At 44.4% G+C, this 21,122-nt stretch overlaps 1 protein-coding gene across 5 annotated transcripts in view; it reads left to right on the top strand.

Moving 5' to 3' along the window:
- The window catches only part of PTCH1 (patched 1), a 70,184-nt gene extending 58,676 nt beyond the window's left edge, over nucleotides 1–11,508 (top strand). For all 5 annotated transcript variants that reach the window (XM_061426134.1, XM_061426133.1, XM_061426132.1 and 2 more), the window contains 5 exons: nucleotides 984–1,126; nucleotides 4,671–4,770; nucleotides 5,343–5,597; nucleotides 7,200–7,761; nucleotides 8,627–11,508. In XM_061426134.1, coding sequence (XP_061282118.1) covers nucleotides 984–1,126; nucleotides 4,671–4,770; nucleotides 5,343–5,597; nucleotides 7,200–7,760 — 1,059 coding nt within the window. In that variant the 3' untranslated portion in view covers nucleotide 7,761; nucleotides 8,627–11,508. The remainder of the gene's footprint in view (nucleotides 1–983; nucleotides 1,127–4,670; nucleotides 4,771–5,342; nucleotides 5,598–7,199; nucleotides 7,762–8,626) is intronic.
- Nucleotides 11,509–21,122: the final 9,614 nt, after the last annotated feature.

Genomic DNA, 21,122 nt, shown 5'->3' with positions numbered 1-21,122 from the left:
CTTACATAGACCCCACTTTAGAGAAAAGTAATACACCTTGGTACACTGTGTGTAGTTTTATTTCTTCATCCATTAAGCAGTCCTTAATGGACATGTCTTTCCCCAAGACGCATATGCCACCTGCAAGGGCTCCAGGCCCTCTTCTCAGCATCCCAGAGCAGCCTGCACTTTCAGAGAGCAAGCTTGTACCAGGCTCGGCCCTCCCTGTTAGGTCCCACTGAGGGGAACAGGCAGGGTGTAATAGTAACTAACCCACATTAAAATGGTCTTGGGTCATACTCTCAAGCCAATAGTGTGATATACCAAGACCTACATAAGGTTTCCATTTGGTATCAACAATGCCCTTGACCTAGAAGACCTAGAGAACACAAAAGAGTTGGACATGTCCACCCATATTTAGAACAGGCTTGATTGAATTTCTTGTGATACGTTAATAGTACTTACATGTCCTACATATTAGTCTGAATACAGTGACAGAAATTCTAACCTCAGTATAATCATGAGGAAATACGTACTTGGCACCTCGGTGCTAAGCCCATTTTAAAGTAAGATCTTGACCTTTCAAAAAATCGGGAGAAATGCTGTTGCTTTCACAACTAGAGATCTCCCATGTGAATAATGTAAGATCGCTCACATGGGGAGTGAACTCAAGGGTGAGTGACAGTGAAAAGAAGGGAACATTTTGCTCATTTTTATATAGTTTTGGCATCGTTTTTAAATTTAAATACGCTTTCCATCTTTTTTGTTGTTGTTCAAGATTTACATCAACACCAAATACAATCCATTATTATTAACAGGTCAATTTAGTGTAAGCCTAGATTTAGCCAAGATGAGCAACCCCAATTAAACATTCCAATAGCTAGACAGTAAGATCTGAGGGGTACAGTGGAGTCAGATGAAACCGGCTTATAGCATTTAAGACGAAGCTGGCCACTGACTAAATGAAATCCAGGAATCTGATCACCCGAACTCTCATTGTGCAGGCCTTTCTAACAGCCATTGGTGACAAGAACCGCAGGGCCGTGCTCGCCCTGGAGCACATGTTTGCGCCTGTTCTCGATGGTGCCGTTTCCACTCTCCTGGGAGTGCTGATGCTTGCAGGATCTGAATTTGATTTCATTGTCAGGTAAGCCTTGTTTTCTAATGTGTTCTCTGTAACTTATTTCCTTTTGTCTCTGAGCGATTGCAGCTTGTCTTCGTCTTCATTGTGACTACTTCCTACTGAGCCTGCCCCCGCCACAGCTTTACTGAGGAATAATTGACAAAAATTGTATGTATTTACGGAGTGCAACATGGTGTTTTGATATACATATATATTGTAAAGGGATGATTGTCACAATCTGTGACTCCACTTGCTTTTGAGTTTGTTAACTCCAAGGTGGCACAGTGGTAAAGGATCCACCTGCCAGTGCAGACGCTGCAAGAGACTTGGGTTTGATCCTCGGGTCGGGAAGATCCCCGGGAGTAGGAAATGGCAACCCACTCCAGTATTCCTTGCCTGGAACATTCCATGGACAGAGGAGCCTGGCAGGCTGCAGTCTGTGGGGTTGCAAAGAGTCGGACGCGACTGAACACGCATGCACACGCTGAGAGGCATAAGAACAGGCTCTCTTCTAGAGCTGTTTTGGGGAATATCCTGAGGACAAAAGATGGAGGGTTTGGGGCTAGAAACAAAGGCAGCTCTGCAGCTTGACACCACATCCCAGCTCTTGGTATTAAGGTTAGACATATCAACAGAAGGAAATGACCTGGTGCCCTTTGACTGACTAAATTTGGCCTTCCATTGGCCTTCAAAACTCCAGAGAGGAAAACACGCAGATACCTAAAATTTTCAGAAATTTTATTCTTTTAGGAAGTGAAGACAGCATACCTTGATTTCATGTTCAAGTTCCTTACAGTAAGATTTAAGAAACATTTACTGTGTGACTTTGGTGTCAAATTTTTAAAATCCAAGCCTCATTTGGATACATCTTTCTATTTGGATTTCATGGCAAGCAGTTTCTGGTGAATTTATTTAAGGACTTGACTTTGTGAAGTATGAAAGGAGAGCAAGTTTTCCTTTTGAAAAGAATTTGAGAACTACAGGGTGAGACCATTTTCTTCTCTGAAGAGCCTCCACAGCTTTTTTAAACAGCTGCTCTTAGATGTAACCCTGCTGCTCTGTGGAGGGTCGAGGCCAGAATCATCAATAAGTAAAAGATAGTCCAGAATTAGGACCATAGTAAAGCAGAATGAAATGTGAGAAATGACTGGATTGTTAGGCACACTTTGGTAATCTGGAGAGAGAATCTAAACCGGCTTTCCTAGTGTGTATGTTGTAATAGGACTTTCAATTCCAAGTGAAAAAAAGAGGATTTTAAGGATTTTAAATTGTAGCCAAAGTTTCTTTATTACGAAAGACGATAGGTCCTTGGCATCATTATGGAGATGTAGCCTTCCTAGAATGAGTGCCAGGGTTGGCTCACTGTCGTTTGAGTGGAGAGTGAGTGGAGAGGTGTAAACCAGTACTTCTCAAACTATAATGTGCTCATGAATCATCGGGGCTCTCTGTAAATGCAGATCAGACTTCATCGGGGGTGGGGAGCGGGATCTGAGTTATTAGCCAGCTCCCAGGTGATGGCCCTGTTGCTGATCTCTCAGCACAGAGGATTGATCCATTAGCAAGCCAATTAGTACACCTCGTTGGCTAGCATCAGGTAGATATATATGCCTAAACTAGAAGAAGGTTTTGGTCTGGGTTTTGTTGTTGTTGTTTTTTTTGGAGGGGGGGTTTGTTTTGAGCTCTTAATTTGATGTTGACTTTTCCTTTATTTGAGCATTAGTAGTTGTTTCTCTATGATGTACAAACGCTACATCCAGGAAAGATTCTTTTGTGTAATTTCTCATTCAACACTATGGTGAACACCTCATAAGTGCCATTTCACACACCAGCACAGCAGTAACGTCGTCCTTGTCCCCCTCTACATAGCTATGGTCTATGGCGGAGAGAGACAAGGTCGCAAGCAATTCAAAACCATGGGAAACAGAGTGTGATGGGATCTCAAAGGATCTAACTCAGCCTTGTTGGGGGATGCCAGGGGAGCAACAGAGAAGAAACTTAGCCTGATTAGAGCAACCATCTGGGACCTGGGTGGAGGGCAGGATCCCAACTCTCTCATCTAACCCATGGCTTCTTGTTCTCTCCCAGAGATAGCAGGGCTCTTATTTCAAGCACTTAAAAGGGCTTCCCATTTTCTAGAACTGGATGGATTAACCTGATAAAGCCCTCACTGAGGTCGACTAAATGAGCAGACATTGTATACACTAAGCCGTCAGAAATCTAATTGGTCTGTTTATTCTACCGTTAGATGGATGGGATGCAAATGTCTTAATGCCTGCTGCTGATATATGCCTAAACCTAAAGTTCCAGGAGTTTACATTAGTGCAAGACATCGGCTGCTTGGTTTTACTAATGCAGCTCAGAAGTTTCTAGTGTTTACAATAGCTGCGAGGTATTTGTATTTTTATAGAGATTCTCTTTCCTTTCATCTAAGAGCGAAACATATATAGGCACAGTGAAGTTTGGAGCCTGTTCCGTTTTATGATCAAGAGGACCATTAACATATAGATATCTTGCCCTCCCTCTTCCCAGAACATCCTGAGCTCTCCCCCACCCCAGCCCCCTTCCAGCAAAACTGCCCTAGAAACCGATAGTTAGAGAAACACATGCTTGCGTGTAGCCTTCTGCCTCCAGCTGTGTGGAACATCCGCCAGCCACCCTCCCTGGCTGACAGGTTCACCTTGGTATTCGTGAAGGATCCCAGACCTTAGCCCTCAATGGTGGGAAAGCAGGGCCACTTGTGCACTCTCCTCTTCTTCATGGTGCTGCGGCCTTTATGTCTGAATTGGCTGACGCAAAACAAGAGTATTCAGAGATGCTAAATTGTTCAACAAAAGATTGGCCAGCAGAGCAACCCGTCATTGTGGACCGCCCTCCCCCGAAAATGCCCCAGCAACCACAGAATGGGCAGTGTTTTCTTTGCGGAAAGCTGGTTCCAGTGTTCTAAAAAGGTCGCAGTTGGAGCTATTTGGTAAAACTGGAACTCACAGAATTCTAGGCAGAAAGTTGTGGTTAATGAAAGCCCAGGGAAAGCCTTACCTGATACACTGGAGACTTAATTAGAGATTCTGCTCTAAGATGCAGAAGCATTTCACAGTGGATTAGCTGCCTGCAGAAGTGGGCTGCTTTTCCTCCTGGGCTAAATTGTTTAAATTCTACACCCTTCACTTCATTTGTTTGCTTCTGCTGGGTTTTCGTGAACGGGGCCCCTCTGCATTGTATTTGTGCTTTCAGTCTGCTCAGCCATTCAGTTCACATTCCATATTTTTGTGTTTGTGTAACACATTCATAAATAACATTACATGCCATGAGATTTCAGCAAATTAACAACCTAATTTTTTTTTTTCTTCCCTTCATGAACTAACACTTTGGGTTGCGGAATGCAGTCCTCAAAGTCAGAAGGTTAAAAGAAAAACGAAAGTAATCCTGTGCTGGGTTTGAACTGAAGTTTTGTAACAGCCTTTTCACTGGTGTGGGTTTTGTTCATTTTTGGCTCTGACATTTGGGCACATGAAGGGTACCTTAATTCACTTGCCATGGTAAATGTTCCTGTTTCCCTTTTATGTTTAAGGTACTTCTTTGCTGTCCTGGCAATCCTAACAATCCTGGGTGTTCTCAATGGACTAGTTTTGCTGCCAGTCCTTTTGTCCTTCTTCGGACCGTATCCTGAGGTCAGTAATCGTTGCTGGTGTCATGTGCAGCCCACAGGCCATCTGTATGCTATTTTTCCTGGTGTCGGTCTTAATTTAGATATTTACGCTTTATCCCCATTTTCTGGTTGTTTACTTTTTCAGCAAACAACTCAATAACTATAGCCTTTTTTCTCTTCAGTTTATTAGTGTTGGAGGATGTTGTGTTGGTTTGGTTTGGTTTGGTTTGGTTTAGGTTGCTTTTATTTTGGTTTTTTGAAACCTGGTGATTGGCAACCTAAGTGTTATAGGTCTCTATCAATAAAGCATTTTCCACTCAAGATGAATATCTGGGTTTGAACAGGAGTGAAAAGGGCATAACCTGCCTTTCCAGTGTGTGAAAGCAGAGGGCAGTCCTTTTGCTCCATCTGTCATGCCCAAGGGTCCTCTAAGTGGCAAGGATTGGGCTAAGTGAATACAGAGTAGTGTGGGAGGCCAGGAGGGGGAGTGAGGGAGGGCAGCGACCCCTGAACAGTACTGTGTTTTGAACCTTGAGTGTAGCTCCCAGGTAAATGGATGATAACATACCTGACATACGGAACCCCCTTAAATAGGTGTCTCCAGCCAATGGGCTGAACCGGCTGCCCACACCTTCTCCTGAGCCACCCCCCAGCGTGGTCCGGTTTGCTGTGCCCGCCGGTCACACAAACAACGGGTCTGATTCCTCTGACTCGGAGTACAGTTCTCAGACGACCGTGTCAGGCATCAGTGAGGAGCTGCGGCACTACGAGGCCCAGCAGGGTGCTGGGGGCCCTGCCCACCAAGTGATCGTGGAAGCCACAGAAAACCCTGTCTTCGCCCGCTCCACTGTAAGTCACAAGTCACCCCAGGAGGCAGCCCCTGCCTGCTCTGAACAGCAAAACACAGGATGCAAAAAAAAAAAAAAAGTATAGGTTAGGTAGAATCATACTATAGAAATGTCAATTTCATATGGTTGTATCTCATATGGATTGAAAAGGGCAGGGGCCAGTATTGGAAACTACACAAAGCATCCATCAGCATATATCTTGTTTAAGAACCAGAGGTAAAGCATACCTTGCTTCCCTACCCACCCTCCCACCCTTATTTTAAAGTTACATAAATTTTAGGATGATATTTATTTTAAAATATAATGGTATTTTTATTGCCAGCAGAAGTTATTTTTTTCCCTTCCACCTCTGTTACCTTTAATTGCCCTTAGTATAAAATTACTTCAATCACTATTGTCTGAGACTTCACCAGAAGCTTTTATGGCTCCAAGCTCGCATTCTGTGTGGCTGGAAGGAGCGGAGAAGCTGAGAACCAGCCTTCAGTAATTCAGGAAAACCATGAGCGGCCCAGGAGCCTCTCCTCAGAGGCTCGGAGAGCCCCAGCTACATTCTCCCCTCTCTGTACTCCCTAGGATGTTCTCAGCCCCCCAGGCCTGGAGCACAGCACACAAAACCCAAGGAAGGTTCTAAGGCTAATGTTGCTCCAACTGGGGGCCTCCTGCTGTCCCTCCAGGAAATGGGTATTCCAGTCCCAGGCCGGAGCTGCCCTTCCATGAAAGAGAGAGAGGCCAACCAAATAACCTAAATTTTCCTCCTCTTACCCCCCGTGACGATGCCTGCTGAGCTGCAGTGTGAATCTGGTTTTGTTCAGCGGGAGCCTAAAAATAGGTACAAGCTGAACGACTTTGAAGTTGGTCACGGTCCTTTTGATTGATGTGGCCACTGTGTTGCTCCGTGCTTTGTATAGAGACCCAGAAACCAGATTCCTAACAACAGGACAGAGCAGTGCTGCCCCATAGAACTTTCTGTGACAATGCAAATGCTCTCTCTGCCTGCACTCTCCCGTGCAGCAGCCACTGCCCACATGTGGCTGTTGAGCACTTGAAATGTGGCTACTGTGACTAAGGGGCTGAAATTTTAATTTTAGTTAACTTAAATGTAAATAGCCATATTCAACAGTGTAGGTATAGACAGTCCTGGCAACGTCCTGCGTGTGGGTGAGCCAGGGCCAGGCACTTGGCAGTTTTAGAAGAAGAGGAACTCCAGATCTGACTACCCAGCAGGGTGGGGTGGCAGACTATGGGAGGGAGGCAGCTGGATGCTTAGACCACAGCCCTGCATTTATGGGCTGCAGCCCTATGCATCCAGCCAGCTGTGCCGGAGAAAGCCTACACGCAGGGTCCAAGTAGGGCGCTCCTCTGCCCCGTTGTTGAGGTTCAAAGAGAATGGGTTTTTCGTCTGTGGGTAGAAGGCCCTTGTTAGCTCCCCAGGGCACTCCCAGCCACTTGTGGGGTTGACTGAGCTCTAGTTCAGAAAGAGCTGTGTGTGGGTGGCCAGGCAGGAGCCAGAGCCAAGAAAGAAGAGGGGGCTGGAACAGCAGGGGGTGGCGCCCAGCCTGGGGTTAGCACTGGGCCTGTTTCAACCTGCCCTTGCCCTCTGTAGGTGGTCCATCCTGAACCGAGGCATCACCCACCCTCAAATCCTCGACAGCAGTCCCACCTGGACTCAAGGACCCTGCCACCTGGACAGCCAGGACAGCAGCCCAGAAGAGAAACCCCCAGAGAATGCTTGAGGGCGCCTCCATATAAACCGCGCAGAGACGCTTTCGAAATTTCTACTGAAGGGCATTCTGGCCCTAGCAATAGGGACCGCACGGGCCCCCGGGGAGCCCGTTCTCACAACCCTCGGCATCACAACCCAGCGTTCACTGCCATGGGCAGCTCCTTGCCCAGCTACTGCCAGCCCATTACCACCGTGACGGCCTCGGCGTCCGTGACTGTTGCCGTGCATCCTCCGCCCGCCCCTGGGCCTGGGCCCAGTAGGAACCCCCGAAGCGGGCTTTGCCCAGGCTACGAGGACTACCCCGAGACTGACCACGGGCTGTTTGAGGACCCCCATGTGCCTTTTAATGTCCGGTGTGAGAGGAGGGAACCCAAGGTGGAGGTCATTGAGCTGCAGGACGTGGAATGTGAGGAGAGACGCCACGGCAGCAGCTCCAACTGAGGTGGGCGGGGTCGGCGGGAAGGTGGGCGGGGCTCTTCAGTGGTCCCTCAGCTTCCATGGAGACGTGGGTTTGATCTCTGGGTGGGGAAGACCCTGTGAAATAGGAAATGGCAACCCACTACAGTTTTCTTGCTTGGAAAATTCCATAAGCAGAGGAGCCTGGCGGGCTACAGACCATAGCGTCCTGAAGTTGGACACAACTGAGCACGCATGCTCTCCGGGACTAGAGGGCTGCAGACAGAGTAACCTCTTAACCTACAGACAGGGCTTCCTGTTCAAGCTTAGTCATCCTTGGAGAATCAGTGGAATTCTAAATCGGGTCTGTCCCTTACTGGGCTTCCCTGATGGCTCAGAGGATAAAGTGTCTGTCTGCAATGCGGGAGACCTGGGTTCGAACCCCCGGTCGGGAAGATCCCCTGGAGAAGGAAATGGCAACCCACTCCAGTACTCTTGCCCGGAAAACTCCACGGAGGAGCCTGGTAGGCTGCAGTCCATGGGATCATAGAGAGTCGCACGTGACTGAGCAGCTTCACTTCTCACTTCACTTACTGTAAGCTTACAGAGGGGGAAGGTGTTGGTGCATCTCAACAATAATATTGATCGCTGCCCCTTCACCTCTTTTTCCGTCTTCTAATGCCATATAGCAGCTGTGTCTGATGAACACACATCACAAAATGATCACATCCCTGTCCCCAGCCCCAGATCGAGGAAGGGATCATAATCTGCCCCTGGAAGCCCCTCATGCCCTCACCCCAGCCCCCACCATCCTGATTTCTATACCTCAGACTTATTTTGCCTGTGTTTGTGTTTTATAAATATGAACTCATAGACCTGTTACTTTATTTGACTTCCTTTTTTCTTTAAAGGGTGAGTAAAATCTGAAGCAAAGAGGCCAAAGATTGGAAGCCCCTCCCTACCCCTACCCCACCCCACCAGAACTGCTTGAAGAGAAACGTGGAATTAGAAAGGTGTGCTGTGCCAGAGAGCAGTTCATCGTTACTGTAACCGATTGTATTATTTTGTGAAATATTTCTATAAATATTTAAGAGGTGTACACATATGTAACATACGAAGGAATGGATGTAAAGTAGTGTGATTTACTGGGGTTTCCCCACTCCTGCCTCCAGAGTGGGCAGTGGGGGGATCACAGAGGGGCCCTCCCTGTGTGTACATTGGTCTCTGTGCCACAGCCAAGCTTAACTTAGTCTTAAATTTCAGCATATTGTTGCTGCTGCTTAAATATTGTATAATTTACCTGTATAATTCTATGCAAATATTGCTTATGTAATAGGATTATTTTGTAAAGGTTTCTGTTTAAAATATTTTAAATTTGCATATCACAACCCTGTGGTAGTATGAAATGTTACTGTTAACTTCCAAACACGCTATGCGTGATAATTTTGTTGTTGTTTAATGAGCAGATATGAAGAAAGCACGTTAACCCCGATGGCTTCTCTAGGTGTAGTTGGGTGCGATTCTCCTGTTTGGCTGTGTGTGTGAACACGTGTGTGATTTCCTAATGTACTGTACTGTGATTTTTTTTTTCTTTTTTTTGTTTCTTTTTACTATCTGTAACCTTTGGTGGGCTCTACCTTAGGCCGAAGAGTCAGGATATTTCTAGTGCTAGTGGTGGTGGAGGGCTAGCCCTAAACATCGCCTTATCCTTTTGCCAGATTTGCTTCGAGTTCAGGGCATCTCTTAAGATCATTGGCTGCCATCCAGACACCCCAGCTCATGCTTCAGAGGAGATGAGTTCCTTTGCATGGACCATTGTGGTGTATGTTGGAACCTCAGGGTACAGAGTTCACACCTCTTCATCTTCATTGGTATTAAAACCTAGAAAAATTGCCTCGTGGGGAGCCTCAGCTGGGCTGTGAGCATATCCTCTAAGTATGCAGCCTTCATTATACCTCTCTTGGAACCAACACATAGCGCACACACACACACACACACACGCGCGCGCGCACACACACACACCCCACCACCACCACCACCACCACCACCCAAGTTTAAGAGTGGATTATAAGTCTTTTGGAGACAACGACCTCTTAATTCTGGGTCTACAATTAGCCCAGAAGTGATGTTTTGAGTCCCTACAATTTAAACTCCCTCTTTTGCTAAATTGCACAGTTGGTTGGGGCTTTCTGGATTTGTTTGCATCCTCTATATAGTGAGCATCCAATATGGTGGTACAGAGTCAGAAATTCTACAGGATATGAGCTTCAGAAGGATGATTCTCCACTTGTTAATACTAACATTATAGGTGCACGCTTCCTAAAGTAACTCATCTCCCTCCTCTCACCATCATTAGTACATTTATTGAAGACTAGGAAGATGCTAATTGCATACCACCCTCCCCCTCAATGAAGAATGTATATAGAGATATGTCTCTCAACCAGGCATTATTTTAAAAGATTTGCTTCCATATCAATTCTGTTGCCTTGCTCTGAGGTTTGATCTTCCCGGGCTCTCAGCCAGAGACCAGCAAGTGTTGGGAAGCACTTGGTACCCAGACTAAGCTACTGTAGGAGTGCACACATGGCAGCTCCCATTATGCCTCCTGTTTTACATGGAAAATGTTCATCGAAAGGCAACAGCCCCCAGTAGTACCAGCAGTGTAGTGACCTCAGACTCTCAAACTCGCCACTAGACCGTGGCTGCCAGATGTATGTGTTACTATGCCAGGGGCCCCATGGCCCCACTGCTACTGTTGGTGCCTCTGTCAGCTACACTGTCTGTCTACCTAACACTAGGCTCTGCTCAGAAAACATATATCCTGCGTTCAGGAGAGAGATGATGCAGAATGCAGAGGTCTGCTTCCCTCTGGCTCGAGGCATGCCTCGCTCCTTTCCTGAGCCCAGCTTGTGTGGTGCGTGACTGCTTGCCTGGCCCCTGCTTTCTGCACAGCATAGAACTTTCTCCGATAGTCACATTGGCAAAGGGAGAACTCGGGGGCTGGCAGACAACCAGAATTTCTCTCTCTCTTTTATAAAATAGTTTTATTTTGTCTGTCTTGTTTGTTCATTTGGATGTTTTAATTTTTTTTTAAATCTTTGCTGATATTTATAATTTTGTATCATAAGAATGTTTTCCTACAGTATTTGTCATGCCAGTTTATAACAGAAAAATGCAGGGATTTTATTTCTATTGGAAACACTATTACAGCTATGTTTTACTTTTGAACAGAATTTTTATTTGTATAGAGTGCTTACTAATGTTAAATAGTTCAGAGTATATAACATTTTCATTAAGGACTCATGGTAGGTTTTAGTGTAAGGAGTTTAAAGGAAATATTCAAACTGGGTCTCATTGTCTGCCAATTTTGGCAGGAATGGGTTTGTGTCATTTCAATTACAAAGATAAAAGTATGCCATATAATTTATTTATATGAAAATTTATTTTTGTAGTGTACATAGTAGTCATCAAGTCTTTTGACAGAAGTATATTTTTAAAGAATTTATATGTGATGAATCCATAATGTCTGGAACTTTGCTGAGACATGAGTGGGGCACACTTTTCATTGTAAAGTACAGCAAGGAAAAGAAAATGTCTTAACAGTGTTAAGAGAGTGAGATTGAGTGAATATTCATGGAGTTGTGGAATGTGTTGTATTAGTTACAATTTGTGACCTAGTGTGGTTCTCATTTTAAACCTCGGAAGGCAAAAATGTACAAACTCTCTAAATATTAATGTTCAAACACTGATAGAAATTCTAACATGAATAAAAAATAATATAACTTGTTGGTTATGTCTTTGTTTGTGGAATGTTTTTTAATTAGAATATCTTACAAAGGCAGCATGTCAGGTCATCATAAACTTTGTTGTTTTTGTCTGACTAACCTCGTTAAATACTCATTTTTGTTCTTCATGGAGGAATTATTGACATAGGAGGAGTTCTACATTTTTATTTTCTGTCACCAGGAAACCTCCTAAATTACCCTTCAAAATGATCCCTACTGTCATCTCTTAGCCTTTTTAAAATTTTGTGTGTGTGTGTGATGCCTAATAATTAGAGGGAATATTTATAAATCCAATTTAATGATTATTAAAGGAAGATATCATATTTAAAAACAGTATAGCTAACAATATGGGACTGATTGAACATGATACAAAGTATTTTTTCTGAGTATTTATCAGATGATTATACTCTGTCTTCATCATGTTCTTGTTCAATTACTAAGTCATACCCAACTCTTTGCAACCCATTTTTCTTCATCATAGGGCTGGAGAAAAGTAAGACTAGAAATAGCATCCTCATTTTACAGCCGAAAGCAGGGAGTGGTGGGAAGAACTCAAATTACTATCAGCGTATGGTGAGGGGTCAGCAGACTACAGCCTGTGGGCCACCTGTTTATATAAAGATTTATCAGAAGACACACACACCCACGCATGTAGAGATTGTCCACTTCCACTTACCAGCTACATCAGCAGAGTCGAATAGTTGCAGCACAGACCATACGGCCTGCTAAGCCTAAAATATTTACTAACTGGCCCTTAAGAAAGCATTTGCTGACCTATCTTAAGGTTACCATAGCCCAGTGTTGCTCACATGGGGTGCCTGGATCGGCAGCACTCACATGCTTTGGAAGTTTACTAGAAAAGCAGATCTTCAGGGCCACCCCAGACCTACTGAGTCAGAATCTTGGGACTGAAGCCCAGGAATCTGTGCTTTCATAAGCTGTCCTGGTGGTTCTGATGCACCAGCGAAGGCGATCTCTAAATTCCTTCCAGCTGAATGTGGCCTTGGTTCTATAATTTGACTCGGGCTGCATGGCCAATGCAGGCCAGATCTGGAAGCAGCGTAGGGATCCTGACTCTGTGTGGTCTTTCCACAAAAACACATGTTCGTCTGTGGGAGAGTGGAGGCCTGTGAACTCTGCGTTTGTGCCTGAGAGTCAAGAGACGAATTCGCTTTTCAGTGCTCTGCCGCAGCTGTGGGGCAGTGGAGGGCTGGGGAAGGGAGAGGTCCGCGCCAGGCCAGACCCTCTCCCACCCTTCCCTCTAAGAGGGCTCCAGCTGACCCACTGACTTGGGCAAGTCATTTGAAACTTCAGGGCCTCTGTGGCCCTGTCTGTATATAAATGCATGTCCCTCATAGACTTCTGAAGGTTGAAAACAATGTTGTGAAGAGGTCTGGACCAGAGGGGACAGGAAGAGTCAACTGAAAGAATCAGAAACAACCTCTGGACCTCACACTGAGTTTGGTTCAATCACCACCTTTTGGCCTCCAGGGCAACATGGGCCCTCTCATGTACACAGTGTGAGAGCAGCTAGGGAAAGGTTTTCAGGTGAACAGTAAACTGACCAGGGAATAATACAATGTCCTCTTTAATGGATACTTTACCTGGGGAGGGGGGAGGGGGGAGGGGGGGTGGATCATAAAATATTAAGCAGCGTTTTATATCTTATATAATCTCATTTTCTACCTCAGGGGTAAAGTTCATACAAAATGCTCGCTTGGTTCATTCAGAAGTCATGGGGAATCTGTACTCCCTGAAACCGAGCATGTAAAAGACTAATTACATTAATTGGGATTCAAATTGAGAGACACTTTCTTTTCAATGTGTTTTTTTATACCACTAAAATGACCGTTCACTGCCATCTAATTTTATATTCTTTATAAATTACATATACCTAAGTCAGCTAACTTAGTTTTTCATATTGGCCTAATATTTAATCAGATTTGTGTCCCCAAATCCACCGTATTTATTCAGGACTTAGGTAAACATAAGGCCCCATTTTTTTTGGCACGACAGACATATTTAACAGCTTCAGGAATGCTACATGCTGCTAAATTTCGGGCAGCAGCCACATTGATGTAAAGGCAGGTGTTTCATTTTTGGTAACTGGTAATTGACCTCCCAAAACGAGAAGTGGAGATGGCCTATTAATCATCCAAAAAGAATATTTGCCAAGTTTTAATTACTTTTAATGAAGGCTGCACCTAATGAAAACATGCCTTGAACACAAATCTGTTAAATTGTTCACGTCAATATGGAAGGCATGTTTGACATCTTTTCTGCATAGGTTCCCTGCTAAGAAATTACAATAACTGCCATAATAAGGATCTTGAAAGGACATTCTGGTCTGTTGGGAACATGGTGGACCTCAGGAAAACAGAGGGACCCAGGGAACTCTGCTACAAAAAGAAGTGACCAATAGAGATATCCCCAACTCAGCTTGATGTGGCCAAAGCAATAAATTCTACATGGCAGTGTTACTATCATTGGTTTATGCCTTCTCCTTAGGGGTTTCCTTTCTTTGGACAAAAGTAATGAGACCTTTCAGCCAAGATGCTGTGAAGGGAACCACATTGTAGAGGCAGCATTTGCCTGAGAATGAGACACCCCAGCAAGCAGATCAAGAAGAAGCAACCACAGCCAGATCTTTCTCAAAGTCAGTTAAATCCCTTTACATCCTTTTTTTCCCCTGGAAAATGTTCTCTTCATTCATTTCCTTCCTATCCACAGGATTGACGGTATAGAAGTGTGATATAAGCTACCAACGGGGCAAAAAACAAAGCCAAATAAGAGTTCACACACTGAAGTAAGCCCATGAAATACCTCTGTCAACAGCACCATCTCTGTACACAATGTACAACAGCTTGTATTTTGTGGAAAGAGGGGTGGTAGAAAAAAAAAGAAAAGCTTTTTTTTTATATATAAAAAAATATAGAAAGAAGAGAAATTGATGAGCAAGTCCTGACTAGTGAGTTGTTATATAATAATGAGGGTTGCAGCATTTAGCCTGAGATGCCAAAAGAATAATCTTTCTAATTACAAAGTTCAATCAGCAGCATGGGTAGGTGGACTCCTGTTGAGAGTCTCCTTTGAGCAAGAGAAGGAGCAAGATGAGGCAGGAACAGAGAAAAGCAGGAGGCCCCCTGCCCTGCGTTGAGAGAGAAAAGAGCTACCTCCGTAATTAGAAGAGAGAGAAGAGGCACCCACTCAGATGTCCAGAAAGTAAGGCCAACCCTATAGGAAAAACCATGAAAATAAGGGAGGGGTATGAAAAAGTTTGGGTGGAAGAAATTGTCAAGAGATGGTCAGAACACCCATAGGCTACAAGAGCAGTTGCCAGACCATAACACTCATATTCTGACTGCTGCAGTGTTGATAAGCTCACTTGGCCCTTCTACCAGTGGATGCTTTACCTTTTCCTGTACAGATCCCACCTTCCGTGGAATCATGACAGGTTATCATGAATCTTGGGAGCTGGACATGAATCATGGAAGACCAGGGCTTCCCCTGTGGCTCAGTGGTAAAGAATCCACCTGCAATGCAGGAGACTCAGGTTCAATCTCTGGGTCAGGAATATCCCCTGGAAGAGGGCACAGCAACCACTCCAGAATTCCTGCCTGGAAAATCCCATGGACAGAGGAGCCTGGCAGGCTACAGTCCATAGGGTTGCAAAGAGTTGGATGCAAATGAAGCAACTGAGCACACATGCAAGCACACACAGAAGACTAAAGCTATATGAGTCCATTGTCATCTTGTATCCAAGAAATCTGGAGACATCATGACACGCCTAACATAAACCAACACCTTCAGTCATCAAGTCAGATTTAGAACATCTAACATTCTTATTCTCTCTTATTGCCCTCATTCCACCTGCATTTCTTTCACATGATAATTTCAAAAGGATGGGTGACTGCTGTCCACACAACTGTAACAGAAGAGTTCCGGGACTCTCAGTCACTAACAGATCAGATCAGTCATTCAGTCGTGTCCGACTCTTTGCAGCCCCATGAATCGAAGCATGCCAGGCCTCCCTATCCATCACCAACTCCCGGAGTTCACTGAGACTGACGTCCATCGAGTCAGTGATGCCATCCAGCTATCTCATCCTCTGTCGTCCCCTTCTCCTCTTGCCCCCAATCCCTCCCAGCATCAGGGTCTTTTCCAATGAGTCAGCTCTTCATATGAGGTGGCCAAAGTACTGGAGTTTCAGCTTTAGCATCATTCCTTCCAAAGAAATCCCAGGGCTGATCTCCTTCAGAATGGACTGGTTGGATCTCCTTGCAGTCCAAGGGACTCTCAAGAGTCTTCTCCAACACCACAGTTCAAAAACATCAATTCTTCGGCGCTCAGCCTTCTTCACAGTCCAACTCTTACATCCATACATGACCACAGGAAAAACCATAGCCTTGACTAGATGAACCTTTGTTGGCAAAGTAATGTCTCTGCTTTTGAATATGCTATCTAGGTTGGTCATAACTTTCCTTCCAAGGAGTAAGCGTCTTTTAATTTCATGGCTGCAGTCACCATCTGTGGGCACATGCATGACCATGCACACAGAGTTTTGTCTGCACTAAATGTAAGCAGCTGCAATTGGGGAAGCAATTAGCAAATCTTTGAATTATCCTTCTGATTACACTTAAATTCCAAAAGCTAATTGGCTAAAATGTTCCTCCGTAATTAGAAGCAATTAATATGTGAAACTAGGTTTGCATTTCACAAGAGAGTTTGCATTTCATGATTGAAATCTCATAGTTCATTTACTAATGGTCTCTAATGGCCTGTAATCATAAGGCATACTCAATTACGGTAGACTTTTCAAAGTGTAAGTAAGGGAGGATGCCTGTATTCTTCCACTGCTGAGGGCATAGCCTGCATCCACCCTGGACTGCAAAGCACAGATCATGTTTCCATGTACTTGCCCAAACATATGCACATGCACAGGAAGTCCTGGCCCATCAACTTGGCTCATGCTTATGCTCAGTCGCTAAGTCCAGCTCTTTGTAACCCTATGGACTGTAGCTGACTAGGCTCCTCTGTCCATGGTATTTTTTCCAGTTAAGAATAATGGAGTGGGTTGCCATTTCTTCCTCCAGGGGATCTTCCCAACTGAGGGATCAAACCGGCATCTCCTGTGGCTCCTGCACTACAGGAGGATTTTTTACCACTGAGCCATTGGGTAAGCCCTGACCTGTCAACTTTGACCCCTTCCAAATTTACTCCTCTCTACTCTCATTCTCCCTCCCATAAGAAGGCTTGTTCCCTCAAACACTCAGTGGAGTCAGACTCTCAGCATCAAGGGCAACAGAAGTCTATCCAAAGTACAGATGCTAACAGTGGAGCTCCACCCTGGGTAGCAGTGACATTAGCAATAAAACCACGGTTTCTTGCTCAATATGTTTCAGGTCCTAATTTATTTCACCGAACAAACCCATTAAATATGACACTAAGAAGGACTGAAAATGAACAGGAAAGAGTGCTAAACTGCAAATAAAAACAGAAAACATGAGGAAGAGAGAAGGCTAGGGCAGTGAGGAAGGGAGTGAAGCAGCAGAGAAATTAGAAATTATGAAGGTGAATTAAAAGAGGAGGAAAAGGCAAAGCCTGAATTAGAAGATATAAACAGAGCTGAGGCCATGAAAGGAATTCCACACCATACACCAAAGGAATTTTTTGGCAGAGGTGGTGGTGCTCTAAAACCAAAGTGAGAAGATGAATTATAAAGAAACAGTACCTTTGTTTTATGTGTTTCTTTTTTCATCTTCCTTTCGTTTTCCCAAATCTTAGAGTGAAAGATGCATTTAGAGCAAGAGTCAGCAAACCACGGCCTGCAGACCCAATCCAGACACCACTTGTTTTGTAAATAAAGTTTTATTGAACTCAGACATGTTCATTCATTTGTGTATTGTCTATGCCTGCTTTCATGCTGCAATGGCAGAGTTGAGTAATTGTGATAGAAACCACGTGGCCCACAAATCCAACACTATTTGCTATATGACCATTTACAGAAAAAGTGCGCTGCCTCTGATTTGGGGTATGATGCCTCCACACCAAAGCCACTGTGCAGACAAGTAATGCTGCTACTTGCTAGCTCTCAAACACCCCAGGCACTATTCTGCCTCAGGACACTTGCACTTACTCTCCCTTCCGCCTGGACTGGACTTTCATCTCCCAGATAGACACATTACTATCTCCCTATCAAATCCGGGTCTTTGTTGAAATGTCACCTATTCAAGGACCCTGCCCAAGAATCCAGGATAAAATTGCAAATACAATCCCCATCCCTACCCCAGCACACCCCATTTCCCTTTTCTGCCTAATTTCTTCACAGCATTTAGCATTTTCTAACATCCTCTATGGGCTTCCCTGGTAGCTCAGTTGGTAAAGAATCTGCCTGCAATACAGGAGACCCTGGTTCAATTCCTAGGCCTGGATGATCCCCTAGAGAAGGGATAGGCTAACCACTCCAGTATTCTTGGGCTTCCCTGGTGGTCTGACTGTAAAGAATCTGCCTGCAATGTGGGAGACCTGGGTTCGATCCCTGAGTTGGGAAGATGCCCTAGAGAAGGGCATGGCAAACCACTCCAGTATTCTTGCCTGGAGGATCCCAATGGACAGAGGAGCCTGGCAGGCTACAGTCTATGGGGTCACAAAGAGTCAGACCCCACTGAGTGATTAAGCACAACACAGCAACATCTTGTATATTTTGCCAATTGTTACCTCTTTGAAGAAAGGAATTTTTGGCTATGATATTCATTACGGTATTCCTGGGCTTCCCTGATGACTCAGCGCTAAAGAATCTACCTGCCAATGTAGGAGATGCGAGTTCGATCCCTAGGTCAGGAAGATCTCCTGGAGAAGAAAATGGCAACCCACTCCAGTATTCTTGCCTGAAGAATTTCATGGACAGAGGAGCCTGGTGGGCTACAGTCTATGGGGTTGCAAAGAGTTGGACACGACTTAGTGCCCAAACAACAACTGTACCTCTAAAAGCTACAAGGGTGCCTAGAACACAGTTCTTCCTTAAGCAAAGTATTTGTTAAACAAATGAACTCTACAAAGTAACTACTCTAATTACTTCTGTTTTACAGATGAGAACCCTAAGACCCCTATGAGGTTAAAAGACTTGCCAGGGACAGTACTCTTGCCTGGAAAATCCCATGGATGGAGGAGCCTGGTAGGCTGCAGTCCATGGGGTCGCTAAGAGTCGGACACGACTGAGCGACTTCACTTTCACTATTCACTTTCATGCATTGGAGAAGGAAATGGGAACCCACTCCAGTGTTCTTGCCTGGAGAATCCCAGGGACGGGGGAGCCTGGTGGGCTGCCGTCTATGGGGTCGCACAGAGTTGGACACGACTGAAGCGACTTAGCAGCAGCAGCAGCAGCAATGCAAGGAAGAAGGAGAATTAGTAATGGACTTCTGAGCCTCAAGCCTTAAGCATTACTTACGGAAACTGTTTCCATTGCTGCTGTTTGCCTCTACTGTTCTTTACACAGCTAGTTATTAGGTATAGCACGCTATCTAGATCCAGGCACTGTTCTATATCCTGTGCAGTACTGAAAAAAAATATGACCACAATCCCTGAACTGAAGAACCTTAAAATTGATTTCTCTCTCTATATATGTGTGTATGTGTGTAAATGTTAAGACACATATATGTGCTTATTTGTTTTTGCTTTACTATGGAAAAATTTCCAACACACAAATAGAGCATAAAATGATCTCTATTCCAACAATTCATTCATCTATTTCCCCAATTAGCTTTTGTCTGTCCTCCTCCAATTTTTGGTTGTTTACTGGAGTATTTAAACACAAAGCTCGGACAATACGCCATTTCACATGCAGATATTTTCATAAGCATCTCTAACCAAGAATTTTTAAAATCTAACAACTCTGGCTATTATTACATCAAACAGAATTAACAATAATTCGCTCATATCATGTAATACCTAATTCATATTCAAATTCCCCTGATTGTCCTCAAAATGACTTTGTGTTTTTATTTTCTCCTATTTTTTGAGGCAAACATTTCTATAATTATCCAGAATAAAATTTAAAAGGAACAAACTTTTTTTATATTTTAAAGACAAATGTTAGATAAATTAAGAGATATAAACAATTGAATATTATATAATACAACGACTCATTTTTCTAAAAGGAATAAATTAAGCAAAATGGGGCATAAAGGGATAGATCAGGAAAGAGGTCCTAGAGAAGAAGGCATTTGAATATGGCCTGGAAGGATAGAATTTCAGCAGACAGAGATTATGGGAAGGGCATTATCAACAGAAGGAAGAGACTAAGTCCCAGAGGATAAGAAAATTGGAGTGGGGCAGGGCGCCCTGGAACGGGTTTGCCCTGAGAGAGGGGCCTGTGCCTTGGAAAGTGTCACGGTTCCGGCAGCATCCGGTGAGGTCTTGCTGGCCCTTGAAAATCCAGGGGAGAGGGTGTAAATCTCGCCCCGGCCGTACCCATATCCGCAGCAGGTCTCCAAGGTGAACAGCCTCTGGCATGTTGGAACAATGTAGGTAAGGGAAGTCGGCAAGCCGGATCTGTAACTTCGGGATAAGGATTGGCTCTAAGGGCTGGGTCGGCCGGGCTGGGGCGCGAAGCGGGGCTGGAGGAGGCGCCGCCACCCCCCCAACCCACCACCCCACCACTCCTGGGGCCGCCCCTGTGGGCCCTTCCCCACCGGACCCAGCTTGGCTCCCTCCCATCCCGCCCCCCGCTCCCCCCCTCCCCCCCTTCTCCGCGGGGGGCGGGGGGGGGGCGGTAGATGCAGAGAAAGCCTTTGACAAAATTAACATCCATTTATGATAAAAAATCTCTAGAAAGCAGGAATAGAAGGAACATACCTCAACATAATAAAAGCTATATATGACAAACCCACAGCAAACATTATCCTCAATGGTGAAAATTTGAAAGCTTTTCCTCTAAAGTCAGGAACAAGACAAGGATGCCCACTTTCACCATTACTATTCAACATAGTATTGGAAGTTTTGGCCACAGCAATCAGAGCAGAAAAAGAAAGAAAAGGCATCCAAATTGGAAAAGAAGAAGTAAAACTCTCACTGTTTGCAGATGACATGAACCTCTACATAGAAAACCCTAAAGACTCCACCAGAAAATTACTAGAAATAATCAATGAATATAGTAAAGTTGCAGGATATAAAATCAACACACAGAAATTCCTTGCATTCCTATACAGTAATAATGAGAAAATAGAAAGAGAAATTAAGGAAACAATCCCATTTACCATTGCAACGAAAAGAATAAAATACTTAGGAATATATCTACCTAAAGAAACTAAAGACCTATATATAGAAAACTATAAAATACTGGTGAAAGAAATCAAAGAGGACACTAATAGATGGAGAAATATACCATGTTCATGGATTGGAAGAATCAATATAGTGAAAATGAGTATACTACCCAAAGCAATTTATAGATTCAATGCAATCCCTATCAAGTTACCAACGGTATTCTTCACAGAGCTAGAACAAAAAATTTCACAATTTGTATGGAAATACAAAAAACCTCGAATAGCCAAAGCAATCTTGAGAAAGAAAAATGGAACTGGAGGAATCAACCTGCCTGACTTCAGGCTCTACTACAAAGCCA

The sequence above is a fragment of the Bos javanicus genome, chromosome 8, assembly GCF_032452875.1.
Source record: "Bos javanicus breed banteng chromosome 8, ARS-OSU_banteng_1.0, whole genome shotgun sequence".
Lineage (NCBI taxonomy): Eukaryota > Metazoa > Chordata > Mammalia > Artiodactyla > Bovidae > Bos > Bos javanicus.
Note: the sequence above shows the minus strand (reverse complement) of the source record. Positions and strands in the feature narration are given on the sequence as shown.